General features: G+C 36.7%; 1 protein-coding gene across 1 annotated transcript; it reads right to left on the reverse strand.

Annotated features, from left to right (window-relative positions):
- Positions 1 to 8,480: 8,480 nt before the first annotated feature.
- ankrd13a (ankyrin repeat domain 13A) lies at positions 8,481 to 17,581 on the reverse strand. The gene is made up of 15 exons (XM_052595710.1): positions 16,891 to 17,581; positions 16,047 to 16,182; positions 15,528 to 15,652; positions 14,602 to 14,647; positions 14,359 to 14,502; positions 13,925 to 14,114; positions 13,425 to 13,491; positions 13,238 to 13,319; positions 12,698 to 12,759; positions 12,031 to 12,161; positions 11,752 to 11,909; positions 11,463 to 11,603; positions 11,117 to 11,292; positions 10,974 to 11,035; positions 8,481 to 10,465 (listed from the first exon to the last, which is right to left on the reverse strand). The coding sequence occupies exons 1-15, from the start codon at positions 16,996 to 16,998 to the stop codon at positions 10,270 to 10,272; spliced, it is 1,824 nt and encodes a 607-aa protein (XP_052451670.1). The 5' UTR covers positions 16,999 to 17,581; the 3' UTR covers positions 8,481 to 10,269.
- Between the last annotated feature and the right edge of the window lie 142 nt (positions 17,582 to 17,723).

The raw sequence follows: 17,723 nt of genomic DNA on the forward strand, positions 1-17,723 counted from the left end.
TATCTATATCTATCTGTCTATCTATCTATCATTCTGTGAACTAGTGTTGTAACCATCTATCTATTCAGATTTACAATACTATGTGTGATTCCCACTTTCGTTCTCTTAGTGTGAACAGCCTTGCACCTTAATTAACATGTTGATTTGCATTGAGCTGCAGTATCCAGCATCTGTAAAACACACAAGGGGTAAGAGAACTGCATTGTGTCAGGTATTTAAATGAGATGTTTTATTAAAGAGTAGATCTTCAATTGCCACCAATGGCTGGTCTGGGAAACGCGGCTCAGTTCTGCCAGTTTCAGGGATGGGGTGAGAGAATAGAGCAAAGATAATGCTATTCCACATTCAGCCACTTCTAGCAGAGGCCACAGAATGGATCAAAGGCTTCAGTACAGGCGACTGGAGTAGAGGTGGACCTCAGATTCAACTACAGAGGAGCCTAACAAAAGGGCTGCAGGCTCTGTGCTCCTCTGTTAATTACCAAAATGAAAGACCAAGAGTTTCACAGAAAAGTGACAAACTGTATTTGACCTGCAATAACAGTGTTTCATGAGGTGAAGTTGAGGCCATAGAAGAATCTAAAGCAGGATTTAACAAACTAGGTCCACAAACACATTTGATGAATAGTTTATAATAAATCATTGTAAAAAAAAAAGTAAAAAAAAAAAAAAAAAATTATATATATATAAAAAGATACAAAAATATTTGTTTACTTCAATGTACTAATGTGATCATTTATCAACATCAGAGAACCGTGAACATGCAAGTATGTTATTAAATTACTGAAATATTAAATTTATTAAATTTATAAGAGGGTACCTTAAGTTAATGTCAAAGTCTGGGAATTCTTAATCTAAAGCATGGAGCATTTAATTATAGGTCTATCATTCAGAATTTGTTATAATTTAACAAACATTAACGCAATTCTATATCCAAGGTATTATGGTCAAAAATGACCATTTATGTATGTTAGTTATATTTGCACACTTGGTTATAGGATATTAATTCTTGTGATAATGCCTGAGACACACACATATATTTTCAGCTTAAATGATATAATTTGTAGATTATTTTAAAACTTACAGATACATAAATACTCAATAACAACAAGAAAACAAACTATCCCAAAGACCACATCTAAAAAAATAAAAATAAAAGATACTCCAGAGCATCATCATTTAATTTATTGGTAAACATGTAAAAAGCATTTCACAATAAAATCAGTTATGCACATGTTGTATAGTCGCATTGGAAGCTGTGAACTGTTGGTTTAACCCGACGGCTTTAGGACCTTCCTGCGGCTTGGGTTGCATCGCATCCTGCTCGCTGTTTCGCTACAATGTCACGCCTGGTCTCTCTCATCCAGGGGCGATTCTAAGATTTTGATTTTAGGGGGGCTCAGCCCCCAATAAGGGTATGATTAAAAAATATTATTTTACTATTAGGGTAGGGTTGTATACTACTAACCTTATTGCAATCCACTATTCCAGTGGTTCCCAACCTTTTTCAACTCGCGGCCCACACAACCAAACACATATGTTTGCGCGGCCCACTTCAAAAAAATTAACTGACCCCGCTATTGTTGGGTTAATAACTTAGTACTCCGAAGCTAGATTTTAAACTGTATTTATTGAATAAACTAGGGCTGTGCGATATGAAAAAAAAAAAAAAAAAAAAAAAAACTATCGCGATTTTTTTTATCAATTTTGCAATTGTGACACACATCGATATGCTTTTACAGTCATAAATGCATTCAGGATTAATTTGAAACATATTTCCAAAAGAAAACCAATCAGAGCTTTATCAAAAAGTCATGTCTAGAACAGACATAAGTCAAAATTATCACTATAGTGAAGATGTAAAAAAATGTATAGACTTGTGGCAAAAAAAAAAAAAAAAAAATCCTGTATACAGGGACTTTTTTTTCTTTTTTGCCATGCATTGTTCATAGAGCTCATTAATTGTAGCGGTGCCTCAGGTGTTTGCAGTGTGTATACAGTATGTGTATGCGGTCAGCAGTGAGAGCGCATAAATATAACGCGAAAGCACATTAAAATAATGCACGAGTGCGAATCTCTCTGTTCGCAGCAGATTTCCTTTGCTCTGTCACAAAACCTGTCGTGCTTGCTCAGATACACGCTGCTTTGCGAGGAGAGAGTGTGCACACTTAAAACGTGTCTCCTCTCACTTAAACTGCATCCTGTTCACTAACAAATTCACTCTATGCTCATGTGTTAGACATGAATTATTTTCACACTTTTTTATTTCTAGCCTTTTACCGCAGTGAGAACGCTCTGATCCGTCAACATTTGCTCAGAAAAAAGGCGCATCACAGACAGTGTGTGAACCTGGAGTTAGGCATATGCGCAGTCTCTGTTCTCGCGCTAGGCGCAATGCATTCTGATGGGATCGGATACGGGAGGTCAGGGCCGCGGAAAATTGTGGTATAAAGCGATTTAGAAATCGCGCACGCTCAAATCGTGATTTTAGGACGTTTTCTTTTAATCGCACAGCCCTAGAATGGACTGGAAATGAACAGAAAATAATTGGCGGCCCACCTGCAATACCACCGCGGCCCACTGGGGGGCCGCGGACCACAGGTTGAAAACCACTGCACTATTCCATTGTATTCCCCGTATTTCATATATGGGAGTAGGAGTACTGACTGAGCCATATATAACACTGTAAAAAAAACTAATACAGTTTTTTAGATGTGACCAGTCACTGGAAAATTTTGAATTGGGAATGTAGATTTTTTATTTTATTTTAATCTTTTTTACAATAAAGACTTCCTGATTCAGTATTAGGACATTCATGTTTATCCTTTGATGATACCACTGCTTTTTCTTATGAAATGTACGTGGAAATTGGCAGAAAATTAAAACAACATAAGGGTTCAATGACTGCAATGAATCTTGGGAACACAGTGGTATTGTGTGTGTGTGTGAGAGGCTGTCTGTTCTATTCTCACCTGACTGTTGCTCATTTGCAGACCTACTCCCGCACAACAACAAAAATGTTGTATATCCATCTACAATGAAATATGAATTATTATATTTTATTATTATTATTATTATTATTATTATTAATTTTTAACAATACGGTTGGTTATACATCAAGTCAGCCCCTGAACATTTATTTCATTTCAAATCATTTAACTAACCAGCTAATATTCATTAAGAATATAGACAAAACATGTATTAATGTAATTGTCTATTGGCAATATGTTTAATCTGTTCTATATTTATTTATATTTATTAAAAATAACATCATTATCAATTTGCCACTTCTATAAATCAATTACTTAAAAAAAAAAAAAATCACAGATCCCTTTACTCTTACTCTAATGAATGTATCATGATACACTAATGATTAATTATTACTTAATATAAAATTATGTTTAATAATAGAAAACAAAATAACTCCACATGATGTTTCTCTCTCTGTGCCATTTAGTACTTTCAGACAATGATGTGTGTCGTTAATAATTTATTTTGCATGGCTGCATAATGTAATGCCGAAATACACAATAATATGTTTTCAATTTCAAAAAGTAAATTAAAATAAATCATGATCGTTTTCTAAAGTATGTTTTCATGGGTGTTAATCGCTTCATTTTTGTTGGAAGAAAAAACATCTGTCACACTGTGATAAAGGCTGAAAGTGAAAGCAGCGAAGACGTACTGGTATTGGATGCGAGAACACACACACCACACGCACACGCACACGCACACACACACACACACCTTGTACTCTCTGATGTTCGCTCTGCTCGGCGCCCCTGTGGATTGAATAACGCGCTGAATCCATGCAGACTCAGATAAGGGGAGGAGCCGGAACTTGATGCAGCTTGCCACCGTCTCAAATGAGTTTTTAAAGGGGACTGAAGCGATCACTAATTAATTAATCAAATATTTTTTTAGGGGGGCTGGGCATAAGTTTAGGGGGGCTGAAGCCCCCCTAAAAAGGGCCTAGCGACGCCCCTGCTCTCATCGCTTGCTACATAACCTTTTTCCAATCTGGAAATGCTCAACTGGGAGAGTCTAAATTATCTGATAGACCTTATGAAGTCCTGCTGAGGCAAAATCTGGGTAAGACTTTAATTTACGCACGCGAATGACCCTGTGAGGCCTAATACATCCAGGTGAACCTGCAGTTGTGTCACTAACCTGTGTAAGCACAGTTTGTCATAGATTCCGTTTTAGATGTGTCTTCGCTAAAATTGGGTTCAGTGGATTTATTTGAATTGTTTGTTCATTTTATCTCCTTCTGCAGTTCTTCTAATAAGTGTTCTGTCCACACTGCTGGTGGTCATGATTGGGATGGCAGTTTGAGTCTACAAACCTCTTCGACGCAGGTGACAGACGGAAACTGAACACCACTATACGGCGAAGGCTTGGTTGCATAGACAGTAAAAGAATATTAATGAGACAAACCAAGCCATTGAACGAGAACAAATCAACGTCAGCACAAACTATTTAATAGTCGGGATCCAGCACTTTGCTATTGGAAGGTCACGGATCAACGTCAGCATGACCTGATTAATATTGATGAAACCCTTCTTACTTGCGCCTTTCCCTGCAACACATTAATTTAATCGAGTCACAATCTTCGATTAAACATCAATGTAATCAATCCAAATCTTCCCAATCCTATTTTATAATTTAATTTATAAAACCGAACACTATTTCAAACACATTTAGCCTACTACATAAGGATGTTTTCCTTAAATGTGCAGTTTCTAAGCTGCTAAAATGTTCACAGTCTGAATTTATACATATTTATTCATTTATTTTTATTACATTTTTATTTTCATGTATTTATTGTAAGATGTTTATTTGACCGTTTCGAAATTTCATACATCTTGAATAGGGATACCGAATAAACTCAAACCCTGAATCTGTATGAATGTGCTTGTGTTCAAAATGAATGACTGAATGCAGTAATGCCAAAATAACACATTATACACTTAGTTTCCATTTTTGTAACGTTATGCTATGTGTCTGTAAAGTTAATTACAATCTCTGAAAAAGGTACAAAACTATAGTGTGACAGTATCCTTACAAAACCATTAGTGTACCATTAAACGTAATATTTGCTTGTAGCTGTATGGGATTGTAATACTACAGTGGTACTATATATCATGGTACTGAATAATTAGCATATTTACACTTGCATCACATTTGCTCTAAATATCAGTATCTCTCTCTCTCTCTCTCTCTCTCTCTCCCTCCCTCTCTCTCTCTCTCTATCTGGTCTGCTTAAGTGTCCTTTCCCTCAATCTCATCTGTGAATTTCTTTTTCTCATTAAAGGAGAAAGACAACTCATCCTTCTAATCCAGTCACTCGCATGTAATAAGATCAGCATCTGCTGAGCAGGTTATCTCTACTTCAGACAGGTTAAATAGAGGACAGATACTTTTATATATATTTGCATAATGATTTTCCATAACATTTGTAGCATTTTTGGCCCATAAGTCAAACACCTGCTGAGCTAAAGGCACGGAAATAGTTAACAGAAAGTTGCTTTAAGTAATTTCCCACAAGACACTTGAGCTAATTAAGTCAGGCAACCCAAATGAGGGAAAGAAACAATTTCCTGGAAAAGTAATTAAAGGCTTTTAAAGCCAAAAATGAACAAGTTGTAGTATTTAGGATCCTTCTGTATCTTGCTTCGGGGTAACATAAGTTTTACTGTTCATTGCACTTTGTTATTCTTCTATCCTACTGTGGCTAATGAATCAGAAGACTTGCTCATACACAAAAAATTATGTTGCAAAAACCCATGTATGTAAACATGACTGATATGATTTCTCACTCGCTACATTAAAAAAAAAAAAAAAAAAAAAAAGACTTGTGAGACTGAATTTGTTGATCAACTAAGCACCTACACTAGAAGACAATTAATATTGCATTATATATGGTCTTCTACAAAGTCAAACAAAGTATGGTAATAGATGTATTTGCATTGTTAATGCATTAACTATTGGGACCTAAAATGTTACCGTAAAACCCTATTATATTTCAGTAATTAGCTTTAATGTAAATTTTGATGCATTTGACATGCAATAAAATCCAAGTCAGCTTCTTCAAAACTGTCATTTCTTTCACTTCCCCGTGATCTCACTGAAATCATGACTTCATTCCCACAGACGACTGAGACTGACTGCACACTGCCTCAAAGCACTGCTGACATACAGCTTTCCTCTGCCAACACATGGCACTCGAAGGCCTGCTGAGATGGGAGTGCAGATGAGGTGCCAAGACAACCGTTCACATCTAGGGACCTATTAAATGTCACTTTACACAAGATTTCTCAATGGGAAAGTGTATCTTTGGATGAATAAACAATCTTCTTTATGCACATGCATGAAGCTAATAAACTATCAGACACCATTGTGCCACATTCTCTAATGCTCTCTTTTTACAATAATATTACTATAGTTGGTGTAATTTTGGCTGGATTGGGCATTGGATTACGTCATAAATTTTGCATCCACAAATTGAAAACACACTTGCAATTAAAATTTTCAATTCCTTTTGAATATAATCCAGAAAATACTTCCGTATATATCTTCAAGGAAAATGGGTTAATGGTCTTTCTCTTTTCCTTCCCACAGTTAACTTGCAAATGCAATTCATTTTGAATCCAGAAAATACTTCCAAAGGATAAAGTTTTTGAAAAAGAGATATCACAAAAAACATTTAAGACAGTAATAATAAAAAAGAAGAAAGCCAAAGATAGGTACGCATTAGAACAGTGCCATCTGTTGGTTTGTTAAATAAATTCATGAGGCACAGGACAGATTATATATATTACCAGACCCGATTAACCCGGTAACCTTAAGGAAATCTCAAATAAAAGTTAAATAAACTAATACAATTAAATTGATATTTAATAAAATTAAATGCAAACTGCATGAATCTTAAGATGGAGCAGCAGCTACGCTTATTATGTCTCTAAACAAGCTTCAATCTGGATCCAGAACACCTGAGAAGAGATGATGCCAACCCCTCAGAGGACGGTGAGAGTAATTTCAACATGTTCCTGGATCAACATCCTTGTTTATCCTGGAACAACATTCCAATCAGCCAATCAGAATTGAGATATAACTTTTCAGGAAATACAGTGTCTGGTTTTTTTTAGGCTTACAAGGTTAGGAGCATCTACACCCTTGTTAATCAGCTATCATTTGATTTTAGGAATAAATTATGGGTAGGGACTGGGTTAAATCTATATTTTTTGATAATAATTTTGATTCAGGAACAGGTCTTACTAGGCAAAATCACGGCGACCCTCAGAGGACCTCACATGATGCCAACCCTGAAACAACAAACTAAACGTTGAAATTTAGCTTTAAGTCTGCAGGGACAAAATGATCAAAGGCTTCGGTTTTCCTGTCCCAAACCTTGAGTACCAAATCTTGAACTAAATCTTGAGTACCAAAAGAGCCATTTGGCATTCCTGAAGGCACAGAAAGTGCTGATATCGAGGCCTGTAGGGCAACATGTGTATACACTGGGGGTCTTCTAATTTTCACACCTTTTGCACAGTGGGTTAAGCTGTAATCTGCTGAATTAAATTAGTTTTTTAGTCACATGGTCAAGGAAGGGATGAAAGAAGACTGTAACTGTTGCCCTGGCTCTCTCCTTTGCTGGAGCTCTCTTCTCGGGGCTCTGCTCGCTCTCCATCTCCCCTCTCTTAGGTAATATTTTACATGTTGGGTACAATTAGCTATATGTTTTACCACCCTTCATCTATTTTGTAACCAATTCTAGTGTAACCATAACAAAATATTGTTATTAAACCATTTCAATTATTAATTGTGTGCTAACTAGTACTGATTGAATATTAACTTTCAAATGCTACTTACTGCAATACAATATAGTCACTTAACAGCAATGCTTTCCCACATATTTAGCTATTGTAGCTGCGCTTATTTCCGTTGTTGGTATAGGCCTATGTGGCAGTGGGTGGTAACAGACTAGAAATGTACAGTTTTATGCCATCGTGCTGACGTTTCTTTAGTCTCATTCGGCAATCGATACAGCCCGAACCACTGCAGGAAAACTACCTTTACAAGTCTGATTACATTATTATAATTGCTGTTAATAGTGTTCCTCGTCTGTTTGATTACGTCTTAATTGGATTTTTCCATACATTTCTGCCATATGTACATAAACTTCGTCACCACTGATAAGCTACTATTAAATATTATAGAAACATTAATTTTCTGTAAAGTTGCTTGGCAATGATTTGTATCGTAAAAAGCTATATACAAATAAAATTTAATTGAAATGTTTTTATTTAAGATTAAAAAAGTATAAAAAGGGGCAATTTCAATGTACTTATATTAAGATATTTCATAATTTTGAAGTTTCAGATATTGTGCCACTAATAACCACTTTTAAAATTTAAAGTAAAAATAAACGTTTATAACTTTTTTATGATTTTATGATGAAATTGATCCAATCACTGATTGCTTTAATGCCTTTATTTGATTTGCCATTGCTATGCAACGGTCACATAGTTAATGAAGCGCCAAAAAGTCAGTAAAGTGCTTTTATTAAAGTACAAACTTTTTTTTTTTTTGGTGTGTGTGTGTGTGTGTGTGTCAGATATACATCACAGTTTACAAATGCCTTCAGAACTTCATCAACATGCTCAAACAGGATACTTTCGCTTGCTTTTTGCAGCATGACAATTAACCAAGATTCAAACCAACACTAAACCTGATCCGGTAAAGACCATTAAACATTTTGGCAATTAGTTTGAGTTAAGACTTATACCAAGATACCAAAAGTTAAATTAGGTTTTAAAGAAAGAAAGGAAGAAAGAAACTGAATTCTGTGTACAGGAATAATGATATGTGGATAATCGTAGCCAGAACATTTGATTTACTCTACATTGTTATTTAAATGCAGCATAAGAACAAATACAGGAAACTAAAATCAATGTCCTGTTAATAAAACATCTCTATTATAAATGCAAAATTGTGGCTGTCACTATCCTCAGAACCTGGTTCACTACAGGAAGAGTAAAGCAATATAAATGTCTATTTAAGGTGACAGAAGGTATGGTTAAAATCGGTTCAAGCACACGCCGCTTCATACAAAAAGTAGTGAGAGATACTGCAAGCTTTAAGTCAATACTCAGATGTCTTTTGAACCTAACAAGGCTTTACAGAAAGAAATCAACAAAAGAACATTCAAGCCATCAAGAAAAAAAAGTGTCAAAATAAATAGCTACAACAGGAATGAACAGCGAGAGATTCCCAAAAAGAGCAGGGCAGGTTCATCCACATTTACCACATCAGAACCTCAGTCAGCAAACAATGCTGTCCAACCACACACATTCCCACAGACAACCATCATCTGAAACAGAAAAAAAAAAAAAAAAAGGCTGGTTTTCTTGTCACACATTAGTCCTTTAGTGTAGCATGAGGTTTGGTTGGAGCCAGAAAAGTGACCCAGTACTGCCACATACATGCTTTGCATTACAACCTAAATTATTGTATCACTTTACAAATTAGGCAGACTAAAAGCCTGAGGTGTACTGGCTTACACTGGACATCCCCTTTCAGAAATATTCCGGTCTGTGTGAGTGCCTCTTACTCTGGTGAGGCACGGCGGTGTGATTTATTGCCTTTACAGTAGAGATGCTTCAGTCAGAAATTGTCCAATGACAAAAGCTCACAGGCTGAGAATGGTACCGTCCTACTGCTGTGTGTAAAACATTCATTTCTTTCACTTTTCTTTGCTGTGTCTATAATGGTTTTTAAGGAACCAACAACTGGTGAATATCAGTTGACCCCTGAGTAAAGTATTAATATAAACCTAAAGCTAATGTTAATGCAAAACAACCTTTTCTGTCAAGAAAAAAACAATAAAACGTTATCTAGGCATTACTGTCAAGACGTACAAACTCACAGGTCCATGTTTGGACTGTCAAAGACATCACAACCTTTCTATCACACAATCTTAAAAAAGCAGCACTGGATTTCTTGTCAAATACATGCATGATCATCTCTTTGAAGGAGGAAAAGTACATGGAAAAATGCAGTAAAATCTATGAGTGAGCATGAAATAAATGTTTTCTTAATTTTTTTTTTTAAGGATAAGGAAGCAGAACCTTACGGATGTTGACTCCAAAATGAATATGTAAATATGTGTACTGCACGAATCTGAAGAAGGGTAGAAATAAAAATGTTTAATGGTAATGGCAATAGCAGGAACTCCCTTTGTCTATCCTTCCCTCATCTTACTCTGTCACTTTTCTGTTAAGGAGAGTTGTAAAATCCTCTGTAATTCCTCTTCTTCCTCCTTCTTTTTCCTTTCCTCCTCCTCCTGTGCCCGGGCCGAGAGCTCCATAGCCAATCGCAGATCAGTGTCGGGGCTGGAGGTGGAGCCAGAGCTTGAGGGTGTGGTGTCACTAAGGTCTACCAAAACTCCTTCAGACCCAGATCTGTGGTAATGTGACAGAATGAGACGAATTAAGAAAATGCACACAAGAACAGATTGCGAGATCACACTTCCCATACTTTTATTCTGCTCAAAAGTTTATGGTCAGCGAGATTTTTTAAAGACGTTTTTGAAAGAAGTCTTAATATATGCTGTGATGGCAAAGCTGGGTTTCCAGCCGCCATTACTCCAGTCTTCAGTGACACACGATCTTTCAAAATCATTCTAATATTCTGATTCGGTGCTCAATAAACATTACTTAATGAAAACTGTTGTGGAAACCATTATAAATTTGTCTTTAGTATTTTTGATGAATAGAACGATTAAACTATCTATATATTTTTCTTTCTATATAAATGTTTTCTAACATTATAAATGTCTTGATTTTATGTACAATATAATGCAATCTTTTTAAGAGTATTCATCATAAATCTTACAGACCTCAACCACTTGAACAGTGTGTGCAACACTATTTCCTCCTGGAAAAATAATTTTGAAAACATAAAAATTACCCATCACTCAACCGGTTCGTCATGGATTGTGTTGTCTGTCCATCGGAATCACTCCAAGTGTCCTAAAACAAAACAGCCAGCCAGTTTTTGAGACCCACATGATCAAGAAACGCACAGAACACACTAAGAGGAAGCTCTCGGACCTGTGAATTCAGTGCACTGGACTCAAGCAGGCTCTGCTGAATGGCATACTGGAGCAGCTCTTCATCATGACTGACTGGGTTGTAATTGCGTGTGTTGGGGTGGCGGTAGCCCCCTCGGTGGTGATACTGCGCAGGTGCCATGAACACAGATGGACACACCTTGAATGGAGCATGTCCTGAACGAGCAAGTAAACATTAAACACATTAGGTTTTACAATATTCATGTTATGTTAGAACATTTCCCTGCTCAACCAACCAAAAAACTCATTCCTACTATGAGGTGAGGTGCTTCAAAATGTCTGCGTTTTTATTTTGGAATGGATGAGGAATCAATATGTTTCCAAACCTGAAGCCTCGTCTCCACAGTTCTCTTCTGTAGGTGTGGGTGTAGAAGCGGACTGGTTGGAGTCCAGAGGCTCATTTGTACTGCATTTGTTGAGGTTTCCGAACGTGATGCGGGCATTCAACACATGGTACAGAGGGATTTCTGAAGAAAACAGAAACAGAATTAATCCCGTGATCTAGTCAGCAGCATGTTTAGTTTAGTAAAAACGCTAATTTTACGCTGGACAGGGTTTAATTTCAGAACTGAGCAGCAGGGATGTTTGTTCCTCTTTTTTCATTCTCTCACTCACCGATTTTCACAGGGAAGCCAGGGGGAAACCTGAGGTTGATGAAGTCCCTGAGTCGGGCGAAGTGAGTGCTGGTGCGAGCCATCAGGTCAATGATGGGAGTGACCTGCTCCACCAGAGACAGAGGATGCTCCTCGCTCATCCACAGGGTGCCTTTAAACCTGAGAGGGGGTCGAAGCACCAAAACTCAAGCATTTCTTCAATTATAATTCTGTGTAATAAATTACTTATTTACATTTAATTATGTATAAAAAAATTTTTTTTTTTTTTAGTGAGCCTTACTTCTGTGTTCTGATGGTGAGCTCAATGGGTCGACCGATGTCTCTGCCCTGCAGGTCAAAGTTGGGGTTAAAGTACTCCTCTGGAGTAATAGCTGTGGGGTTTGTGGCAGTGGCAAACTCCATAGTCATGTCCTGTAATCATACATGGAAACAATCAATACAGAATCCTTCCAACTTTGAAAAACACAAGTATCTCAATGCTATTTTTTTAAAACTGTACACTTAAAAATGTATGAATTCACTGAATTAAAATTCAAAAGAACAATATTTATTTTCATGCTAAATGTTCCACAAAAGCAGATTTGTTAGGTACAAATTTTAAATCAATCCTGTTCAAAAATGAATAAAGTATTTTTACACTACGTAAGTGGAACATGATGATCATCGTCAATGTGATGAATTATGACACCTGAGGAGAACTGACTTGATTCATTCAATTAAAAACACCTTGACACTTATTTGTTAAAAGTAATTTCTAATATGTTTTAAAAAAGGAAATAAAACTGTCTAATATGGCTCATTTATTTGTGAAAAAAGTTCATACATTGGTTTAGAGATGTCACTTTTTATATCAAATTCATTGACATTCAAAAATGTGTAAGAGTGGCTAAAGTGCCCAAATACTTCAGAAGAAAACAAATTGACTGTGTCTGGTTTGCTCATCTTACCCCTTGAGCACCGATCTGTTGTTCTACAGTGCCGAGTAAAGACTCCAGAACGTTCCTTTCACCTGTTGAGATCAAAAGCATCAGTACTTGATATTAACCGGTTAACATAACAGGGAACTACTGACCCTTTACCACTGTCAGGGTGCTGGAGCCCGATCTAGAACCATTTCATGTATTTTCTCCGCCAGAAAAAATACTGGCTAGAAAAACTGGCTTCAAATTGACCCCTACATCCTAAAACCGATTATGTCAGAGGACAGGGGACAACAGAATGTCAGCACTAAATAAAGTTTTCAACAAGGCTGACAATGCTCATGCAAAAAAAAACTATACTACTATATTATCCCAAACTATACTGTAGTGTTAAACGATACCAGAGTTAGTAATATACTAGTTATGAACTGTAATAATGTTAATTATATCACAGTTCGGTCAAGTGGAAACACAGGGAGATTTGCAGTTCCCGGTCGAGCACCAGCACCATTTTGGTAGAAAAGGGGAATGATATTTATAGTGTAAATCTTAAAGTGGGTTAATTACTTTTTATCCTGGTCTTCTCCTCATCTGTGAGGTGCTCCGTCCTGGTGCGAATCACAACGTTCACATTGTTCACTGAAAAAACCTGTCAAAAGCAGCAGCATCACCCACAGGAAAAAGACACATTTGTTTTTCTTTCCAGTGATTCTTAATGGTACTGTAGTTCATAAACAGCTGGTCACTTGCTTACCTGGGCTTCAAATCCATTTACTACTTCTGTTCTGTCTGACCTCCAACCCCAGATACCGGATTTAGACCTGAGCACAGAATACGTTTTTAATAGCATATTCAATTTTATTCTTCAGCAGCAAAAATGTGTTTTATGTATGTTTAGTTCTGTGTATCAAACAATTAGTCACAGTGCAACAATGTACAAGGAAATCCATGTGTGACACTTTTCATATATATATTTTTTTTTTATCATTGAACATTTTTTACATTAAACCTTAAGACGGAACAATGAAATGTGAAAAATCAGGTTATATTACATTTGAAAATATATTACAATAGAAAATGGTTATTTTGAAATGTAGTAATATTTCACAATATTATTATTTCTACTGTGTTTTTCATTAATAACACACAATAAGAGGCTTTTTTTAAAACCATTAATGTCTCCTTGACCCCAAACTTTTAAATGGTAGTGCATTTATTAGATGGAAATCTTAATTCTTATATCTAGGGCCATACCTCTCAAACGCGATGTCCTTTGTGTCCAGATATGTGTTGACAATGGGTGTTGTCAGCCTCTTGGCTACTTCCTGCTGGGCAGGCTGCATGGAGTCTAGTGTGACGTCCTCAATCTCACGGGAGAGATCAAAGCGCTCAGTGTCCACCACTTCGTCCTCGTGGTTAACTTCCATCAGTTCGGTGCAGTTGTCTGTGAGTATGCACATGCAAAGTCCACATGATACTGATCAACTACAAATAAACATCAGGCATTTCACTCATCCTCAAATGAAGTGCATTCGTAAACATACAAAGGTGAAATAAGAATTCAAAGCATGTTTGCTAGAACCCCAAACCAAATTAATGTGTAAACCACAGACGGTCAGAACGAACGATTAGACCTCTTTAAAAAATAATGCAATTATAAACACATGCAAACAGGCAGAGAAAATAACCTTCTCCTCTAAAGATATAGCTTCTTCTTCCTCTGATCCATGTCATGTTTTCAAAGCCCAGCAAGGTGGTGTCCACTCTCAGACAGGCCCCACTCTTCCAGATTCTGCACACGTCGCTGGGACACACACGTGATACGAGAGGAACTGGAGCCAGAGCAGAAGCAGCAGATGAGGATCATTCTACAGCCTACTGAAGCCATAAGGATTTATGTACAGAAAAGGTGAAGGAAAAGGAGCACTTACTCCAGCTAGTAAACTCCCACTTCATCTCCATGTAGAAGTCTGGAGACTAGGACAAAAAGAGGTTCATTACACTTCAGGCCCTTTCACATGACTCACATCTGGGCTTCAATGCACCTCTCAACTCAAGCATCATGCACCACTTTGACCTCCATATAAAAAGTGTTGCAAATAGCATAAAGAAAGGCAATTTTATGAGGTTTCTAGGCAGTAAGAAAGCAAATGCTGTACACAGTGCATAGTGAAAGTAAAACAAAAAGGTAACATATTTGAGCTTAGAACAGAAAATGCACGTGACAAATGAAAAAAGTCAACCTGATTGCTTTAGTAATAAGACATGAATATCTGAACACTTCAACTATCATTCAAAAGCTGGTTGGTGTCAGTAAGATTTGTATTTTATTTTTATTGAAAAAAATGAATACTTTCATTCAGCAAGGATACATTAAATTGATCAAGTGTGTCGGTAAAGACATTTATAATGTTACAAAAGACTTCTATTTCACATAAATGCTGTTCTTTTAAACTTTTTATTGTTCAAAGAATGTATCACAGTTTTCACCAAAATATTAAGCCGCACAGCTGTATCCAAGACTGATCATACGAAATGTTTCTTAAACACCAAATCAACATTTTAGAATGATTTTTGAAGGACACTGAAGACCGGAGGAAAAATGACTGCTGAAAAATCACAGACAAAATTTATATTTTAAAATATACAGAAAACAGCCATTTTAAACTGTGATGATATTTTACAAGACTACTGTCTTTATTTTTGATCAAATAAATGCAGCCTTGGTGAACTTAAATGACGACTTTTAAAAAATATTACCAAATCTTACCATCCTCAAACTTTTAAAAGATCATGTATATTATACATCAGCTCAAAATTCACCAAAGTAATAAACAAAATCAATTGGTAGACGCACCTCTCGGATCTTGCACAGTAACTCTGGAACACCACCCAGCGCAGTGGAGGCTTTCAGATAATCCCGTCGCTGAAGAACCAGCAGCACCATCTCTGGATCTCCTGTGCTGACTGCTTCCTGCAGCACTGTACAGACAACCACAGCCATACACCTGCTTTAACTGGACTCTTATTTATCTTTATCTATAGGCTTGTAATGAAAATGCAAACATACTAGCTTATATTATATAGTGCACTATAAATCACATAGGACAAAAAAGACATCTGCTAAATGGCCAGTAAGAGTCTTCAAGGAGGTGATCATTAAAACATAACAGTGCATCCTGAGAAAGCAGGGCCAGAGGCTTTCACTGGATGGGAAATCTACTGATGTGCAAATGGTCATAGTAGTTGCAGTGGTATTTGGGGCCAATGCAAATTACTCCAAAGACTGCTGTGGCTTTACTGCGAAACTATCTGATGTCTCATCACTGTAAAAGACCTAGAAGACTAATGTGCAATTCATGGTCTCTATTCTCACCTGTCCAATTTTTGCCATTCTCTTTGGAAACATCTGCACCATGTCTGAGCAGCACTCTCACCGACTCCAAGTGTCCTAGTGAGACGGCCAGGTGCAGAGGGGTCCGGCCCCTGGGATCCACCTCTTCAATGTTACTCTGAAATGAGTCAAATCTTAGTGAGGAAACCGAGAAGGGCCGAAAATCATGAGCATTGCTGTTGAAAATGAAAATGGAAATGTGGAATGCAACTGTCAATAACAAAAATGGTCATGATGTCTGTCATATATACTGTATATAGTAGAAATATTCAATCTTTTTAAGATGCCATGGACATTCAAAGATGAGAGACCCCATCCTAAAACTTAAAAGGCAGCTATATCTTTACATCAATAAATTATGTAATTGTCAAATAAATCTGTAAAATATTATTTGGAAAATTATAGTTTCTTACATGCTACACAGTTAAAAAAAAAAATCTATACTTACCACAGTTCTGCACGGCTAGATGTATAATTTATGCATTTGAATACAAATGTATTTATTTTGTTTATTCTTAAAATGTCTTACTATTAGTATAATCTTGCTATTTATTTATTTTTACTCCAGGTTTTTCCACGAACCACAGCAAAATGAAGCTTTACTTATGTTAAGATGAGCTCGCTAGCTCTCCAATGCAATGACATCGTTAATAAGTGGAGCATTTGTAGTAATATCCAATAATGTACCAATTCCAATTTCATTAAATTATTAAATACATGATAAGCATGCCATGAAATCCAATGGAGGCAGAAATCCCACAACAGTTAACAGATTATACCATCAGCAGTCTACATACATCAGCATTTACGGACATCCCACACATACCGTCTGTATCTCTTTTTCCAGCTTCCTGTAATCATTCTCCCAGACCAGGGTATGCAGTGGAAACCTAAGGCTGAAATCCTCGACGCTGGCAGCGGTGGCGGATAACATTCTGGCTCGATCAAACTCTCCGTGTCTCCCCTCCGAAATCAATAGCCAGCCAGCGAGCTAGCTACTGTCATGAACCATCAAATCTCTTCATGCGTTTAATTAACTGTTGATAATTATGCAATGACTCTGACTATTAAACAGGTGGATTATAGTAAAGAAGACGCCGAAAACGCAACCAACTTTTTTCAAAATAAACTTTTGAAAAACAAGGAAGTGGCAGGTTGAGACTATTTGGGCGGGGGTGTATCCAGTCATTTGACAAATCTTTCCTCCAAATCCTTTTTCATTTGATTGTATTTATAAATAATATCCTCGATATAAAATATTAGATAAGAGACTAATTATCTATATATGACCTATCAAGAAAAATAGAAAAGGGGAAAAAAAATATTTATTTATTTTTAAATGGAAAAGCCCAACTCCAGACTAAACCATTTCATATGAAGGAGGGGAGGTCGTGCCATAAAATAAGGCTATGTTAAGTCAATAGTGAATTTTGCGCATTCGTAAATAGAAGCTATTTTTGACCATTATCCAATAACGAAAATGCTCTCAAATGAAACATCAGTAAATAATCGTAATAAACAATTCGCTCGCCTGTGGGTAGGCGCGACGCCTCGTTGTTTTAAATGATCTTCAGCTCATCAGGAGCGGCTCGCGGGCCGGTGAATCACCTCTGCGCATGTGCAGATCGCATCCTACCATAGCGTCCTACATGGCTTGAC

This window comes from Carassius gibelio, chromosome A5, assembly GCF_023724105.1.
Source record: "Carassius gibelio isolate Cgi1373 ecotype wild population from Czech Republic chromosome A5, carGib1.2-hapl.c, whole genome shotgun sequence".
In the NCBI taxonomy this organism is placed as follows: domain Eukaryota; kingdom Metazoa; phylum Chordata; class Actinopteri; order Cypriniformes; family Cyprinidae; genus Carassius; species Carassius gibelio.